At 41.3% G+C, this 19,548-nt stretch overlaps 1 protein-coding gene across 2 annotated transcripts in view; it reads left to right on the top strand.

Annotated features, from left to right (window-relative positions):
• Positions 1 to 3,106: 3,106 nt before the first annotated feature.
• The window catches only part of atp1a3a (ATPase Na+/K+ transporting subunit alpha 3a), a 40,311-nt gene continuing 23,869 nt past the window's right edge, over positions 3,107 to 19,548 (top strand). Inside the window, exons 1-6 of one of the 2 annotated variants that reach the window (XM_061741369.1) lie at positions 3,107 to 3,215; positions 3,325 to 3,447; positions 16,755 to 16,868; positions 17,434 to 17,493; positions 17,763 to 17,966; positions 19,413 to 19,526. In XM_061741369.1, coding sequence (XP_061597353.1) covers positions 3,442 to 3,447; positions 16,755 to 16,868; positions 17,434 to 17,493; positions 17,763 to 17,966; positions 19,413 to 19,526 — 498 coding nt within the window. In that variant the 5' untranslated portion in view covers positions 3,107 to 3,215; positions 3,325 to 3,441. Of the gene's footprint in view, positions 3,216 to 3,324; positions 3,448 to 16,739; positions 16,869 to 17,433; positions 17,494 to 17,762; positions 17,967 to 19,412; positions 19,527 to 19,548 lie in introns of those variants that run through there. The other variant, XM_061741368.1, reaches the window with a different exon arrangement.

Below are 19,548 nucleotides of genomic sequence, written 5' to 3'. Positions count from 1 at the left end.
GTTCCCCAGGGTGTCCGCGGCAGAAGCGGGCAGGATACTCCTCTGCGCGCCCGAATCCACCAGCAGGCGCCGACCAGAAGATGTGTCTTCAATAAACAGCAGCTCATTATTGATGACGCCAGTGCTCATAGCTGCTAACGAGCGCCGGCTCTGGAGTTTCCCTGGTTCCCAAAACAGCATGGTGGAACACAGCGCTTGGCCTTGGTGCCAAAACGGCGATGATAATAGCACAGCCCGCTCTCATCCTCTCTCCGAGTCTGTTCCCTGCGATCAGCCACAACTGCCACCGTTGGATCCGACACGGCAGCAGCCGCAACGTATTGGCGGGAGGCCAGTAGAATCCGGTCCGCTTCCTCCGCTAACCCACGGAAATCCTTGGTGCGCACGAAAGGCGATGTGGCCAGAGCCGTGCGCACTGGAGTCGGGAGTTGTCTCAGGAACAGTTGTGTGAAGAGGAACGTGGTGTCACCTGAACCCAGCAGTGCCAGCATGTTGTCCATCAGTTCTGTAGGTTTACTGTCCCCCAATCCATTGAGTGACAGCAGGCGATCTGCGCGCTCCTCATCAGACAGCTGGAACAGACGCAGCAGCTGTGCTTTGAGAGCGATGTACTTTCCGTCTGCTGGCGGCTCCCTCAGGAAACCCATGACGCGGCGGGTAGTTGAGGAATCCAAGGCGGCGACGACATGATAATACTTAGTGTCATCCACCGTGATTCCGCGGAGGTGAAACTGCGCCTCAATGTGTTGAAACCACGGGGCCGGATCATGTTGCCAAAACTCAGGTAATTTGATTGTTGCTGCATATACTGCAGGAGCAACGACAGGAGCAGCAACAGGAACGGCGTCTGCGTTTATCATGATCTAACTCAAAAACATCAGGGTCACCACTGTGGAAGTGAGTAAAATGAGACGAGCAGGCAGAATATGGGAGTCTCTGTGAACTTTACTTCCAAACAATCAATCAACACACCTGTAACAGCACTTCCTTATATACCCCTGTAACTCCTCCCATCACCACGCCCAGTGTCCATTCTGAGGTGAGAACTCCACCTAGTGTCCACCACAAACACTTTATTTTTCTATGCATATAATTCTATTTATGGCACGGCACTTTTTATTTTTATCTTTATATGGGTGTTTGGTTTTTGGGGTGTTTTTATTTGTATATGACAGTGCTGAATGAGTGAGATGTAGATGTCAGTTTCCCCGAGGGAACCTCCCGAAGGGATTAATGAAGTCTCGGGTGGCGTGGTTGTGCCCTCCCTCCTCCATTGTAGCTGCAGTTCAGGTAAAGCCTTGTTTTCATTTTGCACACAGTTACACAGACATTCACACCTGCTCACTCACCTACATACACACAGACCTGAAATGGTTGCTATTTGTGTCTCTGCCTGTTATCATGTCTGTTTGTTTGTTTGTTTTCTCTCTTACAGATTTCAAAGGCTTGTGTGCACTTGTGCGTTTCCCTGTGTTTCTCATTTCAGACTAGCAGCGGATGCCACCCCCCACCCAATACATAACATAACATTATATGTTATGTATTAAATTGATTATATATGCTTGAGGTTTTTACCAAACTTTGTATTAACCATTAATACCAAAAACGAGACTACACCATGGGGGAGCCTTCTGCTCATCAGCACCACGCCTGTGGAACAGTCTCCCCGCCCAGTTGAGGGCTCCACTGAGTTTTTAAATTATTATTGATACTAACCTTTTCTTGTACTTGTTTAACTCGTTTTAATCTTGTAAGCACTCTGAGATTCCCTGAATGAAGAGTGCTCTATAAATAATATCTATTATTATTATTATCATTATTATTATTATTATTATTAGGGCCCGAGTACTGACAGTATGAAGGCCCTATTGTATCTGTAGGAATTTTTTTTCTCGTTTTAGTTTTTCTCGTTTTTCTTCCGACGAAATGAGGGCCTTTTTGCCCCCCTAAACGTGCCCCAAAAGTCACCACATTTTGCAGGCAGGCCTGGCGAAGAATTTGATATTTAATGGTTTGCATTAATGGGCGTGGCTCGGTTTTGAGTCCTTGACCTTTTATTGGTGAAAATTGCACACGCGAGGGCCTGTTCATCGCTGCTTGCAGCCTTAATTATTATTTATTATTATTATTAATATATAGGCAAGGCAAGTTTATTTGTATTGCACAATTCAACACAAGGTAATTCAAAGTGTTTTACATCAACATTAAAAACAGCAAGACACAATTAAACAGTAAATAACAAATAAAATGAAATAAAATGATAAAAATCTAGCAAAAAACAACATGCTTCCTGGAAATATTCAAAAATAGTTTTTTAACAGAGATGGGGATTATAATTTGAGAGGGGAGAACAATTTAAACCATCTTTGTGTCCGCACAACACTCAAAACATTTACCATTTCCATATGTGGAGTGAAGTTGTGGAACAGTTTGGGTGCGGAGGAATGTCCAAGCATGAGCCAGTTCAAACAGCGGTACAAAAAGATGGTTTTCACATGGTACAGGGAGGATGAAGGGCTTTGACCAGGTGTTTCCACACATCATTTAGTCACTTGTTAACTCACATTATTTATTTTCTTTGTTGTAAATGTGTTAATATGTAATATGATACTGAAATCAACTGAGGATTGTAATTTCTGAGAAAGGAGAAGGGGTAGGATTAAATAAGCATATGCTTCTTTCTACTCCTTTTCGGACATGGTAACATTGTTTTGTTTTATTTATCTATTTTATTTATTTTTTTGTTGTTTGGACTATTTTGACTTATGTGTTATTTTTTTATGTTTTCCCATGTTCGGAATAAAGCATTCATTCATTCATTCAGATCTATGCAAGATATATGCAGACAGAAAAATGAATAAATCAAGTCATCTGAATCAGTAACTTTCAAAGATATATATATATAGGCTTGTTCAGTTGTATTTTTTTATTTTGTTTTTGTTTGTTTTTTTTAATTACAGCTCCATTACATTCGGATCTAACTATTGTCTTCATTCGCGGAGTAATACCGACCCAGGAGGTCGTGATCGCCCAGACAGCCTGCGCACCGCGGCGGAGTGAGACAGCATCCGAAGGAGAAGCGGCTGGCCGGCACTACTTTCCGGCGGCATCATCGCGTCTCGCTGGAGAAGGTGAAGTGTCTCGTTTTACCGGCGCACGCCGAGAAAAACAGCCCTTTTTCACCTTTTATCTGGACGGAGTGACACTTTATCGAGGTGTTTTACAAAATAATTGTCTCACCAAGTTACCTTCCCTCTTATTCCTCGTTTAAAATGACCTTTTAACATAGTTTGTTCCCGATTAATTGATTTTGTGTCATTACAGCGATAACGGCTGACGGACGACGTTTTCTTCTCAACGTGAGGCGAGAAAACGGGGTTTCTTCCTTCAATAAGTCGAGCTTTTGTGGTTTAATCGAGTCCAAACCCGGTGACAGCGAAAATGGGGGTAAGAGATGCATTTATTGGCAAATACTTGTCTGGCAGCCATGAATGTAAAACGCCTAAGTTGACTTATAACGTGTAAGTGAAAGTCAGGGTTAAAAGTGCATGGAGTCATAGGTGAGATGTTTAAATGACATTGAAAGGGTGGCATGTGTGTGATTCGTCTACATTTGGGGGGAAATCTGTTGATTTCACAGCCAGTCAAACGGATCTAATTGCTCTCTGAAAGTTATCAGATTGGGCATCTGCTATTAAAGCTGTTTATAAGACTGAATCAAGGCTTTTTATGACAAAACCTGAGATTAATGGGGTTTTTGTGCCAGTTTTGGGGGTCATATTCCAGCAGGTGAAGGGGTAATCTTCCGCGCTGACTTTCCTGTAACCTTCCGCGCTGAAAGTAGTCCGGTGTCAGAACCTCCATCAAACAGCGATTGACACACCCAGTAATCGAGATGAGGGGGGATGGCATCCCCCCCTGAAATAAAAACGGTCCAAATAATCCCCCCTGTAAAACTCCCATCCCTCCTTTCCATCCCTTATGTCATTTCATCAATGAATGTGGTTTTACTGCTATTTCAACATTTAGAGTCATCGCCAGAAATATAACTTATTTGACAATTTCACCTGTTTCAAGTACATTTTCACTTGAAATAAGTAGGAAAATCTGCCAGTGGGACAAGATTTATCTTCTTATTACAAGCAAAAAAATCTTGTTCCACTGGCAGATTTTTCTACTTATTTCAAGTGAAAATCTACTTGAAACAGGTGAAAATTGTTGTTTTTTCCAGTGATGAGTCTTGTTTTATGTGTAATGAGATTTTTTTACTAAAATGAGACATTTTAACTAGAAATAAGACAAATATTCTTGTTAAGATTTTGAGTTTTTGCAGTGATCCATTTTACTTATCCTGTGAAGGACAGAATCATATTGATAAGTTCAGAAAACTGTCTTTTATTGTTGTGTTTTGATGTATTTGATGTAAGCCCAGTGGATATTTAAAGCTTACAGAAGGCTGCATTTAACTGCTGCTATGTCATTCCTGCAGTATTTCTGCAGGTGTTTTGGTCAGTGCTATTATTTGTAATATATTATATTATTTGTAATCAGCACAAATTATCTGTCCCCATATGATAAAATCCACCATCCCCCCTGAATTCTTTTTACAACTCGAGTACTGGACACACCTGAGACCAGACTGACGTGATGTTTGACATTCACACTGCTCACACCTCCCCAGGAGAGCTAAAACGCTCTGAATAACACCAGGAGGGGACCTGGATCCCTTGATCTGACCAAAAGGTGTTTTCTCTTAAACATCTGGCAGATGTGCTGCTTTACCTACCAGTTTCATTGCAGAAATCCTCAACTTAAGGCGTATTAATGCAACAGAAATGAAATCCTTTGCAAACGCAAAATGCGCAATTACTATAGTAATAGAAAAAATCAGCAGTTTAATTCCTCCTCCTGACTGCAGAAATCCTCGATCATCTAAAAAGATGCATCTTGTCATTCATTCTCACTAAAGCAGGATTTAAATGTATAATCTACGCAGAGGGTGGTGGCTGAGACTTAGAGCTCCTAAAAGCTGTGATTTTCCTTTCATTTTCCTCAAAACCAATTCGGTGCATTTTCATCCAAGCATGACTGACTGCGAACGCTTGCTGTCATTCAGGATGCTTGGCTTGTTAAGATGAGCATGCGGTCCAGGTCTGGATATTAAATGGGTACAGACAAGTGAGTCAAAATGGTTCCCCAGCAGTGTTCATGCCCCCTCTTCACTGGTAGAAATGTCACTGATGGGTCCCCAAGGAAGATGTCCTCCGTGAGGGAAAGGTGTGTGTGTGTGTGTGTGTGTGTGTGTGTGTGTGTGTGTGTGTGTGTGTGTGTGTGTGTGTGTGTGTGTGTGTGTGTGTGTGTGTGTGTGTGTGTGTGTGTGTGTGTGTGTGTGTGTGTGTGTGTGTGTGTGTGTGTGTGTGTGTGTGTGTGTGTGTGTGTGTGTGCTATTTTTTTCAATATTATATACACCGTTTGTTTTTATGCTTGCCATGTTTGAGACAAATAAAAATCAAATCAAATGGTTAAAGACCTTTTATGGCATCTAATACCTATTTTAAACAGGCCTTGAATGTCTTAAAAACAAGCTTTTGATTGTTTTTGCTAAATAAATTAGAAATTCAGCCTCGTAGCCATGTCTTTATCTTCCCATTCTCTAACCTCATTCTCTATGAGGGATTCTGAGTGGGTGGGGCTATGATAATGAGGCTCTGTGCTGATTGGCTGCCTGAATGACGCGATACACCGCTATGGAAAAATGGCGGAAGCTCCGGCAGGCGGAGTTAGTTGTGGGCGTGGTTTCACGCATCGGAGGACAACCGATGTAAATCGCTCCCGTCGTTACCTAACGACGGGAGCAGAATCTGAACGGCTCGTAGATCCACATCAGACTGGACGGCTTATCCGGGCGGCTGTACAGACACTGCAGAATTTAGTTGCTTTCCTCCTTCTCTGAGTTGGCAGGCTGAGGGGAGACCACTTTATAAATGTTAAAGCAAGAAAAAATTTGTTTTTCATAATAGGTCTCCTTTAATATCTCTAGCAGGTCATTCTTATCCAACCTGCCTGATCTGACAGGTCACGATGGACATCCTGTTCCAATCACTAAATTTAGGCTTTATGTCATGCCTTCTGGAAAGTCGTGGTTACATCATGATTAAAATAAGCTATTACTATAAGGTAGGGCTGTGCGATTAATCGATTTTAAATCTAAATCGGATTTATTAATCACAATCGATGTTAAAAAAAGGAAAATCGGAAAATCGATTTTCCTTTTTTGCAGCTGGCTGCATTACAGACAGAGCTCGTCTAGTCATCTTTGTTTGGTCAAGAAAATTGTAAATGTTGTCACTTTACTAAACTCAAGGAGGATTTACAGTATCTTTCAATTGCACTTCATTCCCAATAGGGAAATTTGTTTGCTATTTTTCTTTAAAAATAAAGATAAAATATTTGAAACAATTTATTCCATTGTCTTTTGTAGTTTTACCCAAAAAAATCGAAATCGAAAATCTGGTTTTCAGTGAAAAAAATCTGGATTTTATTTTTGTCCAAAATCGCCCAGCCTTACTATAAAGTACTTCCACGTACCCCCGTTTGATCGCGTGGTATTACCACCATGTTATTATTTTATTGAATAGAAATGTTGTGGTATGTTGACTTCATGAAATCAGGTTAACATATAATGTAAGAAAATCAATCACTGATGAAATGAGCGTCATGGTCCTACTGAAGCTTGATGGACAGTGGCTTTAGGGGGTTGGGATGAGAGCGCGCTCAGGTCGAGCCGTGAACGTTGATGCTCTGTCACGTTCTCCAACTCTGTCCATTAAATGGCCAGAGGGGGACACTCCACACAGCTCTGTCAGGGGAAACTGCATCATGAGAGGAGGAGGAGGGTGGTGGTGTGTCTGCATGGAAGTGTGAGGGGAGTTGGCAGTGGAAACTCCCACGTTCAGGCTGTGATTTACCAGCCTGGTGGAGGGAGAGAGGAGATGTGGGTGAAATGGACTGTGATGAGGGTGGGGGAGAATGGAGCGATGCTCACTCCCGAAGGCAGTTAGGGGCGATTAGATCCTGGCACTGGAGCCAATGATTGGTTTGAATGCAGAGAGGATGGAATGTGCAAATGAGCTGAGGTAGAGGGAGTAGGAAGTGATGGAGACGTTTGTGGTGAGTCACCTTGGGAAGTGTGAATCCTGGGAAATACGGAGAAAATGGAGGAATGCAGGAAGAGCTGCCTGACGTTTTTCTTTTGCATTGATTAAACAGACAAATGTGACGCTTCAGAAAAATATGGTGCACTGTGGAAAGTGAAAAGCTGAAGTAAAACGGATATTTATATCTGCAGAAGAGAGACGGGGAGAATTAATCCACTCATTGATGGCATGTTATCTATACATGATGAAGCTGAGCATTTTTACAGCATCCTTCAACATTATTAGACCTTTTTCAAGTTGTGTGTTAAGCTCCCTTAACATGTGCATATCTCCCACTAAAGTGAAGAATGAAATTATGATAATAGATTAAAAATCAGTGTTTTGGTTTTTCAGTTCCCATTTTTAAAACATTACTTTAGTCTTTAGTAATCAGGTCAAATTTTTAGTACCAAATGAAAAGTACAATCAACACAGACGCTGCTTAACTTTGTCACTTCATAGGGAAACGCACTGTTGGTTGTCCGAGTCTAACTCCTGTGTCTCTATCAAAGACTATGTACAGACTGTGAAAAGAGTCTCCACCCCACCCTCCTAAGTTTCTCCAAAGTAACCACTGTCTATCAAAAACTGAGCCAATACAAACGTGCAGAAAACACTCAAGTGGTCACTTGAGACTGGCTGCAGAAGGGAGTGGATTCCTGACGGACCCTACTGTGAAAATTTTCCTGGAGAGAGTCTTTAGTTCCTTTTGGTAATTTCTCCATTGATAACAGCAGCATAGATGGTACATTTTTGTAACACATTACCTCACCAGTAGGAATTCTACTTAAGTACCGGTACTAAAGGTATGTATAATTACAGGCCTAGTTGTTTTGGGTGATGGTTGAGTTTGGTGAAACCATCTTGGTTTTACTGGATCTCGGGCTTTTATAAGGAGTTGGTATCTTTAGTAGAGCTCACAAAACATTTTTACTTTAGTATGATAATTACCTAATATTTTTTATCAATATATAAACAATAGAAGGATAAAAACATTAGGCTTTCAGGAATACTAATGAAAACAGATGACGGAGCATGGCACATTTTTTTTGTAAAAAAAAAAAAAGTTAAATTCAGTGTATCAGTTTGATGTTTGCATGTTGTAAACATCTCTGTCATTCTCTGTTCTTTATGAAAGTCATTTGAATTAGTAGCAAACTAAAAATGATCCCGGAAAAGCCCAGATCCCTGCCGAGGTGGTGTAGTCAGTGATTTGTGTGGTGCATTATTGTAGCGTATCGGTTAATAATCACACTGATCAGTTTATGTTACTCGTGGTTTTTATGATCACTTGATTGATTATATTAGAGATGACAGCAGTTTCTCATCTTTCACACACATTAGGTCCTTGTGAATTGCAGGGCTGGTCCTTATTTATGCTATCACTCACCAAAAAGACCAAAATTAAATAGTGAGTCATTTCATGTACTTGTGAAATGAGCTTCCACTAGATTTGGAGCATTCATAGATCCATATAAAGTTATACGGTAGAGCTGCAACGATGCGTCGACATAATCGATTATGTAAATACGTCAACTTGCATGTAGCACGTCAATGCTCCGCATGCACACAACACCCTGACAATGGTGTGTACAAGTAACATACATTAATCGAATGAAACGCTCAGTAAAATGGAAATAGCGTGTCACAGCAGCACAACCGCCATGCGTGAGTATCTCAAAAGAAAACATCCTGTGGTTCTCGCACCTTAAAGTTTCGACACCAACAACAATATAAGCATTTACTGAATTATTAAGTGACAGTAAACGCATTAGCCGCATTAAATCTGGTTATTTTATAGTTTTCACGTGGAAGTTGATAATTTTCTGTTGTAAAAAATATAGCGATATGCAAGCTTACCTATTTTGAGCACTTAAAACTAAACAATATTGATTTCTATTAATGTCTGGGCTGTCTGTCAATATAACGGTTGGCAAATATACATCCCTTTTTATGTTATCAGCTGGTAAAAGATGATTTAAGATTAATAAAGTAACATATTGAACATGAATTGTGCAGCGATTAACGCTTGTGATGGAAAACCATTCAGACTCACAACAACGGGCAGAATTCCTGTTACAATTATGGACACAAGTGATGTCTTAAACAGTGTTTGCACTTTTGGGGTTTTAAATAAGTTATTCTAGATTTATGGAGATTGTTCTGAATAAGCCAAATGATACCCCAATACACTTGCTTTGGTTTATGTTTGAAATTTATTTTATTTTTCACATTTAAAAGTAAAAAATTGTGAGAATGGTAAAATGTATTATTTGTTGGTATTTAACAGAAAGATGTATCAAAAAGTGGAAAAAATCAGTTAATATATAGCTGGGCAACGTATCCAGTTACTAATATTGTTTGATTGAACCCTGAGTGATGTTCTTGCTGTTAGACTTAATTCTCCTTTCCCTGTTGTAGCCAAAGAGAAAATGTTCCAACTTTTCTGAGTATATGGTTTATTTAATTGGAGAAGGGAATTAAGGAGCAACTACATAAGAGGAAGATTGTCTGGTTGCTAGGCAACAGCAGGTGGATGAAAGATTTGTAACTGCACAATAGGGCTGGGTGATAAATGGATTTTATAGATGAATTCAAATGTATAGTTTGTGGTGATATTTGTAAGATGAAGATTGATTTTTAGTTTAGTCTATACAATTACGGTTTGGCACCACCACTGGTTCTACAAACCTCTTCAGTTCCATATCACCTCCCCTGAAAATTCTCCTCAGGACAAATCCTCACCGTAGCCTTGTGTGTTGTTAAAAGTCAGTAGTTTGACCAAAAATGATGTATTCCAGCATTTTTAACAGGTGAAAACTCCCACTCCCATTTTCTTTTCAACAAAATAAATTGATTATAAAGTGGTGCTGTGGTTTTCAAAAAAAAAGCCAGATGTAGCTAAATATGCAACGATTATGTTACAGTGTGGCACGTGAGACACAGTACCTGTTTCTTGTTAACTGCAGGTACATGTACCAGACTTCATGTCCTTCTGAATGACTGCTTTGGCATTTACTTTTTTATTTTTAAATGCGTAGTATGAAGATAAACAAGAACATGGAGAGCAAAGGGATTGACATAAACCAAAAGGACTTTGATGGTATCAAACTCTGGCTACTGAGTTCTTTATTCCTTATTCAGGGTTTATTTTGATAAATTCATACTATTCAAACTCAACCTTTCAAGAGAAACATTCAGTTTCAGAAATATGACATTTCTGGATAAGTTACCTTCCGTGATTCAGTGGAAAGATAAGGAGAAAGATGTCAGTTTATTTGCAAATTCAGTTTTCATAACTGACTGGTTGTTTAAATCTTAGATTGACCATATTTGTGGATTTTAATTAAAATCCCAAAACTGAATCTCAGAGCGCATAGCTGGACTCAGTTTAACCGTCCCAAGAAACGATTGCGTTGTGTTGTCCTGCAGGTTGGCTCATACAAGCTGCAGTTTATTGTATCACGAGTCTGGGAAGCTGGGCATCCGAAGGCTTACAGATTTTAGATTTTGCGAGGCAGCTGTCATGCAGAACGACAATCCAAAAGACATCAAGTTACTTTAATAAGTTGAAATTGAGCCTGATAGACTGTAAAATGACAGGGTTTAATCTTGTGGTTTATAGTTTGAGTTGAAGTCACCATCACGTAGTCAGGGCTGCGGTCATATTTCATGATTCTGTGTGTTGTGTGTGTGTGTTTGTCTCTTGGCCATTGAGTGTGTTGCGTAATCGTTCCAGTCGCTCGATTTCATTCATTAATACCAGCTCTCAACCTCTGCCACCTTGGTCTGTGTGTGAGGATGAGATAAATGGAATTGATCTGCATCACAGGAAATCACCAATCACAATTTTCCAATGTTTGCTGCTCTCTGATGACTGCATCTCCTCTGAAGCAGCGTGAGATCACTTTGACATCACTTCCTGTTTCCCAACTCACATGCCTATTTCTCCTCACCTATAAGCCAGGTTTATCTGGGGTCACTTATGGCCCTTTTCTGTCAAGGTTTCTGTCTTGCCCCGCCTGTGTCCCATCTGCCCTGATTGTGTCTGCACCTGTGTCTCGTTATCCCCTCAGTAGGAATGGGTGATATTTTACCGTTCAAAAAAATTCCTCACGATAAGAATTTGTCATCTCGCGATAAAAACGATAAATTCCTGTTGATGTTTTTGGGAGGGAAGGAAGGAAGGAAGGAAGGAAGGAAGGAAGGAAGGAAGGAAGGAAGGAAGGAAGGAAGGAAGGAAGGAAGGAAGGAAGGAAGGAAGGAAGGAAGGAAGGAAGGAAGGAAGGAAGGAAGGAAGGAAGGAAGGAAGGAAGGAAGGAAGGAAGGAAGGAAGGAAGGAAGGAAGGAAGGAAGGAAGGAAGGAAGGAAGGAAGGAAGGAAGGAAGGAAGGAAGGAAGGAAGGAAGGAAGGAAGGAAGGAAGGAAGGAAGGAAGGAAGGAAGGAAGGAAGGAAGGAAGGAAGGAAGGAAGGAAGGAAGGAAGGAAGGAAGGAAGGAAGGAAGGAAGGAAGGAAGGAAGGAAGGAAGGAAGGAAGGAAGGAAGGAAGGAAGGAAGGAAGGAAGGAAGGAAGGAAGGAAGGAAGGAAGGAAGGAAGGAAGGAAGGAAGGAAGGAAGGAAGGAAGGAAGGAAGGAAGGAAGGAAGGAAGGAAGGAAGGAAGGAAGGAAGGAAGGAAGGAAGGAAGGAAGGAAGGAAGGAAGGAAGGAAGGAAGGAAGGAAGGAAGGAAGGAAGGAAGGAAGGAAGGAAGGAAGGAAGGAAGGAAGGAAGGAAGGAAGGAAGGAAGGAAGGAAGGAAGGAAGGAAGGAAGGAAGGAAGGAAGGAAGGAAGGAAGGAAGGAAGGAAGGAAGGAAGGAAGGAAGGAAGGAAGGAAGGAAGGAAGGAAGGAAGGAAGGAAGGAAGGAAGGAAGGAAGGAAGGAAGGAAGGAAGGAAGGAAGGAAGGAAGGAAGGAAGGAAGGAAGGAAGGAAGGAAGGAAGGAAGGAAGGAAGGAAGGAAGGAAGGAAGGAAGGAAGGAAGGAAGGAAGGAAGGAAGGAAGGAAGGAGCGATTTTATTATACAGCGCAAACGTCTGTTTGGTGATCCAACTCTGAGGTGCAGATGTTCATAAACCTGGTGGCTGACGAGAGAATTAAAAAAGGGATGTAGACGGGCGATAAGGAACGATCAGATCCACAGGCGCGGTTTTTTTCTCAGCCGCTCGCGGCTCCAGCTGATTTTCTGATCTGCGCCGTCACGAACAATGGGGTTGCGCAATCGAGTACGTCACAGCAGCTTCACCCCAACCCGACCCACTTCTCACCTGGCTGTGGAAAAACAAACAAGGACAAAACGGGTGGAGCCGGGATGAGGCGTGGCGAGGCGTGGCGAGGCGTGGCGAGCCGTCCCGAGACGAGTCGGGCTGAGTAGGTGCTAGTGGAAAAGCGCCATTAGATACACGCTCTCATACTGCATGAGGCAGAGGCACTGGTTCGTTTTTAGGAGTGTTTTTACTGAATCAAATCCAGATGATAAATGATTTCAACATACGTGGTTGTCACAGGAAACCCGAGATAAAGCCTCACTATCACACCGTTTGCATCATGATTGCAGTTACGGCTGTCTCCTCGTGATTAAACCACGAGTAGCCAGGCAGACCACACGAACTGATGGGCAGACTGGAGGGAGGAGAATGTCAGCTAGGTGGGAGGGTGAAGGGAGGCTCTGCTGATAGAGACCCTTCTGTGTGGGTGTGTGGTGTGTGCGGTGTGTGTGACAGGCAGTCCATCAGTGTTATGTAGGTCGGTGAGTCCACTGATCTGCCTGATAATCCATTTCTGTGTGTATGCACTACGATGATGGGTTGGCTCAGCCAGAGTTACTACGCTTCACTAGAGGCAGTACATCAACGAAATCAGAGCCAAAAATGTAACGCTTTGGTCACTGAAACATCATCAGATTCAGTTAAAATATCAGCTAAATATCACAGTTCACATGGCTAAATACCAGATAAATCAGTGCCAGTTGACAGATATTTTACCAAAAGAGGTTGCTGTTTGCATTAATCAGATTATTTGATGTAAATGAATATAAAACTGGCAGACACCTTCAGACCTTCATAATCAATTATCCCGTTAAAGTATCCACCGTAGCAGTTTGATAACCAGAGTGCCAGAGTACTTTAATTGGAGCAATTGTTACTTCATGTATTTCTAGATCTTAATGAATCCCGTTTGTACCAGGAATGGTCATTATTTTTGAAACTCTGTTACTCAATTTAGGATGTACTGATGAAATGCTGTTTTCTGAAATCTGACCGGGGATTTCAATAGATAAAAGCATGGCTTATCCTTCCTTTCCTTGACCTTGTAGTGCTGGATATCTCCAGACTGGACACAGTCCGACAGCAGAAAAGTCAGAGAGCAGATATTTGCCTTGTATACAGTCTGTGCTGTAGATTAGCAGAGCACATCTGCTGCTAAAAAATATCCAGCTTTTACAGCCTGTTACTAAACAGAGTAGGCGGTTTCTGTTTGAACAGAGGAGGAGAAACCCTAAAAATTCTGTTTCATAATGAGAAACACTGGAAGAAATTCATACCAGTGAATTACTGTTTCTGGGAGTTGCCAAACAGTTATTTACGAAACACGTTTTCTTTGGGCCTGCATGGTACTCCTAGAAAACAGCAAAAAATACTATGCAGAATACTTTATAATGCAGTCACGAGCAGAAAGAAAAAAGGCATGAAAATGAGCAAGGACCAAAATAATAATAACACGGACAAAAACACGAACGAAACATTTTGTTTAGTTTGTTGTCAGTAGCTCCAAATAATTAAAATATAATTTCAGTTCAATTCAGTTTAAGTTTGGTCAGCACAACTTTACTTAATTAAACCCAAAAGGACATCACAGATGTATATTTCTCAGTCTAAAATGGGTCTGTGCATGTTTGGGTCAGAATAGCAAAAGTGCCGTCCACTTTATTTATTTATGTATTCATTTATTTAAAGGAGCTTGAGGCCGGATTGTGGCAAGATTTATGAAAAAAATCCGTATACATTTTAAGTTTTCTAGTAATAATGTCAGATGAAGCGTTCCAAACCCAAAAGAATGTTTCTTCTAGTGTATCTCTCCGTTGCCTTGAACAGGCTGTGTGCTGCAAAATGTGCTGCAATTCGGTCCCGAATTTCCCGTGCTGGGCTGCGGATGTGACGTCACATGACGCTGCATGCACGTTCTCCCCGTTCTCCTGTGCCGGCTTCACTGTTGGCTGCAGTACCCCCAACGGCCGTCGTGGTGAAGGGTGGCGCTAGAGAGTCTCATTTCTTAAAAGGAGCCTCAAGCTCCTTTTAAACCTTTTATTTTACCAGGTAAAAGTTTGAGAACAAATTCTCATTTACCAACAGAACCTGGCCAAGAGGCCCGAACTTCTGCTGAGACATTAACAACATTCATAGTTTTCTAGATAATTGTCTGATGGTACTGACAGTGATGCTTTGGTTTCAAAGTCCATGGTACAGGAAGAAAAAAAAGTAAATTTAATTTCAGCATTTCAGAATGTCATAAATAAGAATCACAGATATATGAATAACAGTTAATGTCTGAAGTTCTTTAAACATTTTGTTAGAATCAGACATGAACACGATTTCCTTTGACTGGGACACAAACTGTGGGCCAGTTTTATTGATAAATACATACATATATGTGTATGTATGTATGCAGGCATGCTATATAGGTCATTGAGCTTAAATTCAGCACTTATATCAATCTAAAAAAAGAAGAAAAAAATAATGTATAATCCCCAAAGGAAAGTTAATTGATTATCAGATAGAGAGATTGAAATAGTGGTAGAGGTAAAGAGGGAGGGAGGGAGTGAGTGGGGGAGAGGGATTATTTCCATTCACTGGGTTAATCCGTCTGTGTAGTAAACAGCTGTAATCTGAGGCTGAAAGCAGCTGTCCAGAGCGCTGCACACATATACACAAACAAACGTGCTGTGTGTTTTACAAAGACTGACGCAAGAAAAGAGCTCATATTTGGAGTAAAGCAGAAGAAAGGACACACCAAAGGAATTAAACGTATTTGTAGCTGAAGTTGAATGACTGTCCAGAAGCTCTCACACACAAATACTATCAGGGATTTTTATTTTTCAACTGTAAATCCACCGGTGTCAGCGCCCTGGCCAGGAGCATTATATGTCCTGTTTTATTGTTATAACCTGCAAGTGAAGAATATGAGGCAAATTTTTTGGGGGGGCATCCTGTAGCCTAGTGGTTCAGTCAGCTCAATTTGGAGCAATAAATACAAATAGACTAAAGAATACAAATTCTTGTATGTGAGCTCACAGAAACACTGAGATTAGATATTGTGTTAAGTTATTATTTTAGGAATTGTAACAATATGTAAACTCAACATAGGAAGACGCATCAGAAAATGTGCAAAGGCCGTTTTGCCAAACCTTTTTTTCTTTTTTTAATAGATCTTGTGTCTCTAGTGGACATTCTTTGAAAGCAGCTTCACAGGACAGTTACTGCAGAGAGAAGGGGAAGAGACGCAGCAGAATCACAGGCTGGGACTTGAACCTGGACTACACAGGGACGATAGCCTCTGCTCAATCAACTGAGCCATCTAGCTCCCCCAAACATCCTTTTTTTAACTATCAAGCAGATGCTTCCTTTTAACAGAAAACTGGTCTGGGCGCCGGCATTTCTGAATATCCCATGTCAGGAGTTAGAAGTATTGTCCTTTTCATTCCTCTTGTTGCAACAGTTGATAGTTTTTCCATATTCTTTTTCTGACATTGCAGTCAGAATAGCCAAAAGTCCAAATAGCAGTGATGTACAGTATACTGCAGTTTAAATGAAACAAAAGACAGGCCTCTGGTCTAATGATACCAAGTGAGACCGTAACTAAGTTTGGCCCTTAATCGAAATGTTTGGTCTAAGGCCCTGTTTACACGTAGTGGTGGTGTTTTCATGCGTTTTGGCTGTTCGTTTACACGAAAACGAAGCTCAAAGTCACCAAAAACGATAATTTCTGAAAACGTCTTCACGTTTGCTTGTAAACAGAGGGAAACAGACATTTAGGCTCCAGAACGTCACATTATGCGACAGAAACGTCACCAGCGTCATGTGTGCGACCTGTGTTTACAATTTGTTTGACCACTGTAGTTACTCGTGTCATTTGTTGATGTTTTTTTCCAGGATTCCGATTGGCTAGCATGCTTCTCGTTACGCTGCCGCCTGTAGGTTTGGCTGCTCATAGCACCCCTTAACAATGTATTTATGCAGGTTTGTGTAAATGAAGAGATTTTGAAAACGATCTGATATAAATGATGGTATTTTTCAAAACGTAGAGGGGGAAATATCCGTTTTTGTAAATACCCGACTGTGTAAACATGGCCTAAATTTGGAAGAAATACTGACAACTAATCATGTTCTCTGAATCACCTGTGTTTTTTCCCCAGTATAAATCCTGATTAAAATGTGTTTTATGTGTCCATGATGTCTAAAATCACATGTGGGACAATCGGGGCTGAATTGGTCTAAATTGAACAATCTTGTGAATGTTTGTTTTACAGTATGGACGGTCGGACAGCTACCGTGTGGCCACCACACAGGACAAAGATGAGAAGGAGTCGCCCAAGAAGAAGGGAGGCAAGGATCTGGATGACTTGAAGAAGGAGGTTCCTATAGTACGTCCACTACTTCCTACCTCCTCGTTGTTTCCTGCAGCATGGCTGTCTGCACTGATTTGGCCGCTTACAAATACACAAAATGTTTAGATAAAATCACAATGGTTGTCATCGCTATTAGACAAGTGTTGAAGTCCCCGTTGATGCGTGATAAATCAGCGTATAATGCTTCCACGCTACAATTCAGCTGTGACATAATCTCTCTGTTTACAAAGGAGATAACAGAGACGTGGTGTTCTGTGGCAGATGGTGAACTATAATGGTGCAGAGTGGTTTGTGGTCATTTACCAAAGCGATTGCATCACTTTGTGGAATTTCTTTTCTATGGGGCCAAAGTCACAGTCTCTCTCCTTGTTTCAGATTATCTCATTATTTGCAAAATATTATTAGTAAAATATACATCTGATTGAGAACGATGACCTGCTTGAATTTCCTCCTTTCAGTTAATTTTTACATCTTGTAAAAAAAATTAAAATAAATACACATTTTGAAGTCCTAATTAATTACATAATTATTAATTATTGACCTGTTTAAATTCATTTATCTTCATCTTTTCTCTTATTAGACGGAACACAAAATGTCTGTTGAGGAAGTTTGCAGGAAATACAACACTGATATCGTGCAGGTAAGGTGCTTTAAACCAACACTGTTTCACGTTTACAACATTATTATTAATATTTATATTATAATCGTTCTCATGGAAACCTCTGTTTCTTTCCTTTTTTCTCTCTTGATTTTCTTCCTTCCACTCTGCCTTTCCTCAAACACTTCATTTCCTTACCCTTTTCATTTACTCCTTCATTCTCTTCAACTGTACCACTCCGTTCTCTCCATCACCACCTGCCATTGTTCATCCATCTGCTGCTCCTCTTCTTTCTCCTCCGTCGCACCCAGGGTTTGACTAACGCCAAAGCAGCAGAGTACCTGGCCAGGGACGGCCCCAACGCCCTGACTCCCCCTCCCACCACCCCCGAGTGGGTCAAGTTCTGCCGTCAGCTGTTCGGTGGCTTCTCTATCCTGCTGTGGATCGGCGCCATCCTCTGTTTCCTGGCCTACGCCATACAGGCTGCAACCGAGGATGAGCCTGCTGGGGACAACGTAAGTGGGAGGTGTCGGGATGAGCTCTCATAAAAAAAGCTCTCATAAAACCTTGGTCTATGCATCTTGTTCTTGTTTTTTTTTTTAAAGATTTTTTGTAGCCCTAGTGGCCCTTTATTCAAGTTGCAGACAGGAAACGGGTAGAGAGAGAGAGAATGGGGATGACATGCAGCATAGGTGTGCAGGCCGGGATTCAAACCTGCGACCACTGCAGGAGGACTGTAGCCTCAGTATATGAGCCGCTTGCTTAACCCACTGCGCCACCGAGCGGCTCAAAGCTTGATTTTCTAAAAATAAACATACTTTATAAATGGATACTTAAAGACGAATACACCATTCTGTATAATTTGAAAGTGCCTTATAAAGTTTATGAAGGATTTCACAGAGACCTTGACAGAAGCAATAATAACATTCTCTCTAATTTATTTAGATTTTTATTTAATCATTTACAGACCTAAGATCAGCTTAAACTGGAATATCTTAAGTGAAACTTGAATCAGCTGATATTGTAGGAGTTCTGTGTGTAGAGACAGAATGACGTCACTAACAGCATATGCAAGAGGCTACATTAAAGAAAGAAAACTCACAAGCCCTTAGGGAAGGTGGGGACATAAGGCCGGGTGAGTGGTTGATAAAGTGTGTCTGGTCTCTGTCATCGTCTTACAAAGCAGTTTAGAGTCCTCAGGGATGAAGCTGCGTCAGCGATGAATCTTATGTCAGCTGTTTGTCCGTATCTGACCAGCCGAGCCATCAGCTGACACTCACCGTCCTGTTAGCATCCATGTACGGTGCTCTATAGGGATGTCGTTGATGTTAGGGCTGCAGAGGGTGTTCGTGGGTCAGTACTTCATGACAGGTCAAAGCACAGCGTCGCGCCGAGGGCTGAGGCTAAACGCCTCTGACATGCGCAGCGCGAAAGGACAAAACGTTTGGCTCAGACCATGAGGTTTCAAGCACAACAATGTTGAGTCAGGATGAGTAGCTGAGTCTGTGGTGTGTAGCAGATCTAATTCCCCCTCTGATGACCAGCTACAGGATATAGATGGGAGTTTTTATGAGAGCTTAGTTAAAAGATAGGATTTAGACCTTTTTAATGGTGGCCCAATGAGAAGGAGATTACAGACAGACCACCACACTTAGAAGATGACTAACTGAGAAAAACATCAAGTGACTTCTGGCAGCTATAAGCCGTCAGCTTCAGAATGTGAAACTGAAATGAAAAGCTTAGATTATTTGTGTTATTTCTAGAACCCAAACTTTACAGTTTCCTAAAATAGAGAATTTTCCTCTTGGACTGAATTAGTCCCTTATGATGTTTTAAAATCAGTTTCTTCCTCTTGTTGCCAACTGGTTAATTTTTTTAGATAAGGTTATATGACTTGATTTGTTTCTGCATTAATTTCAAAATCCACATCTTTCTTTCTCCTCTACTCTTCATCTCTGTAGTTGTACCTGGGAATCGTGCTGTCAGCCGTCGTCATCATCACCGGCTGCTTCTCCTATTTCCAGGAAGCTAAAAGCTCTAAGATCATGGAATCCTTCAAGAACATGGTCCCTCAGGTACCATACAATTAACAAGTCA

This window comes from Cololabis saira, chromosome 15 (assembly GCF_033807715.1).
Source record: "Cololabis saira isolate AMF1-May2022 chromosome 15, fColSai1.1, whole genome shotgun sequence".
Lineage (NCBI taxonomy): Eukaryota > Metazoa > Chordata > Actinopteri > Beloniformes > Belonidae > Cololabis > Cololabis saira.
This window is presented reverse-complemented; position numbering and strand designations above follow the sequence as displayed.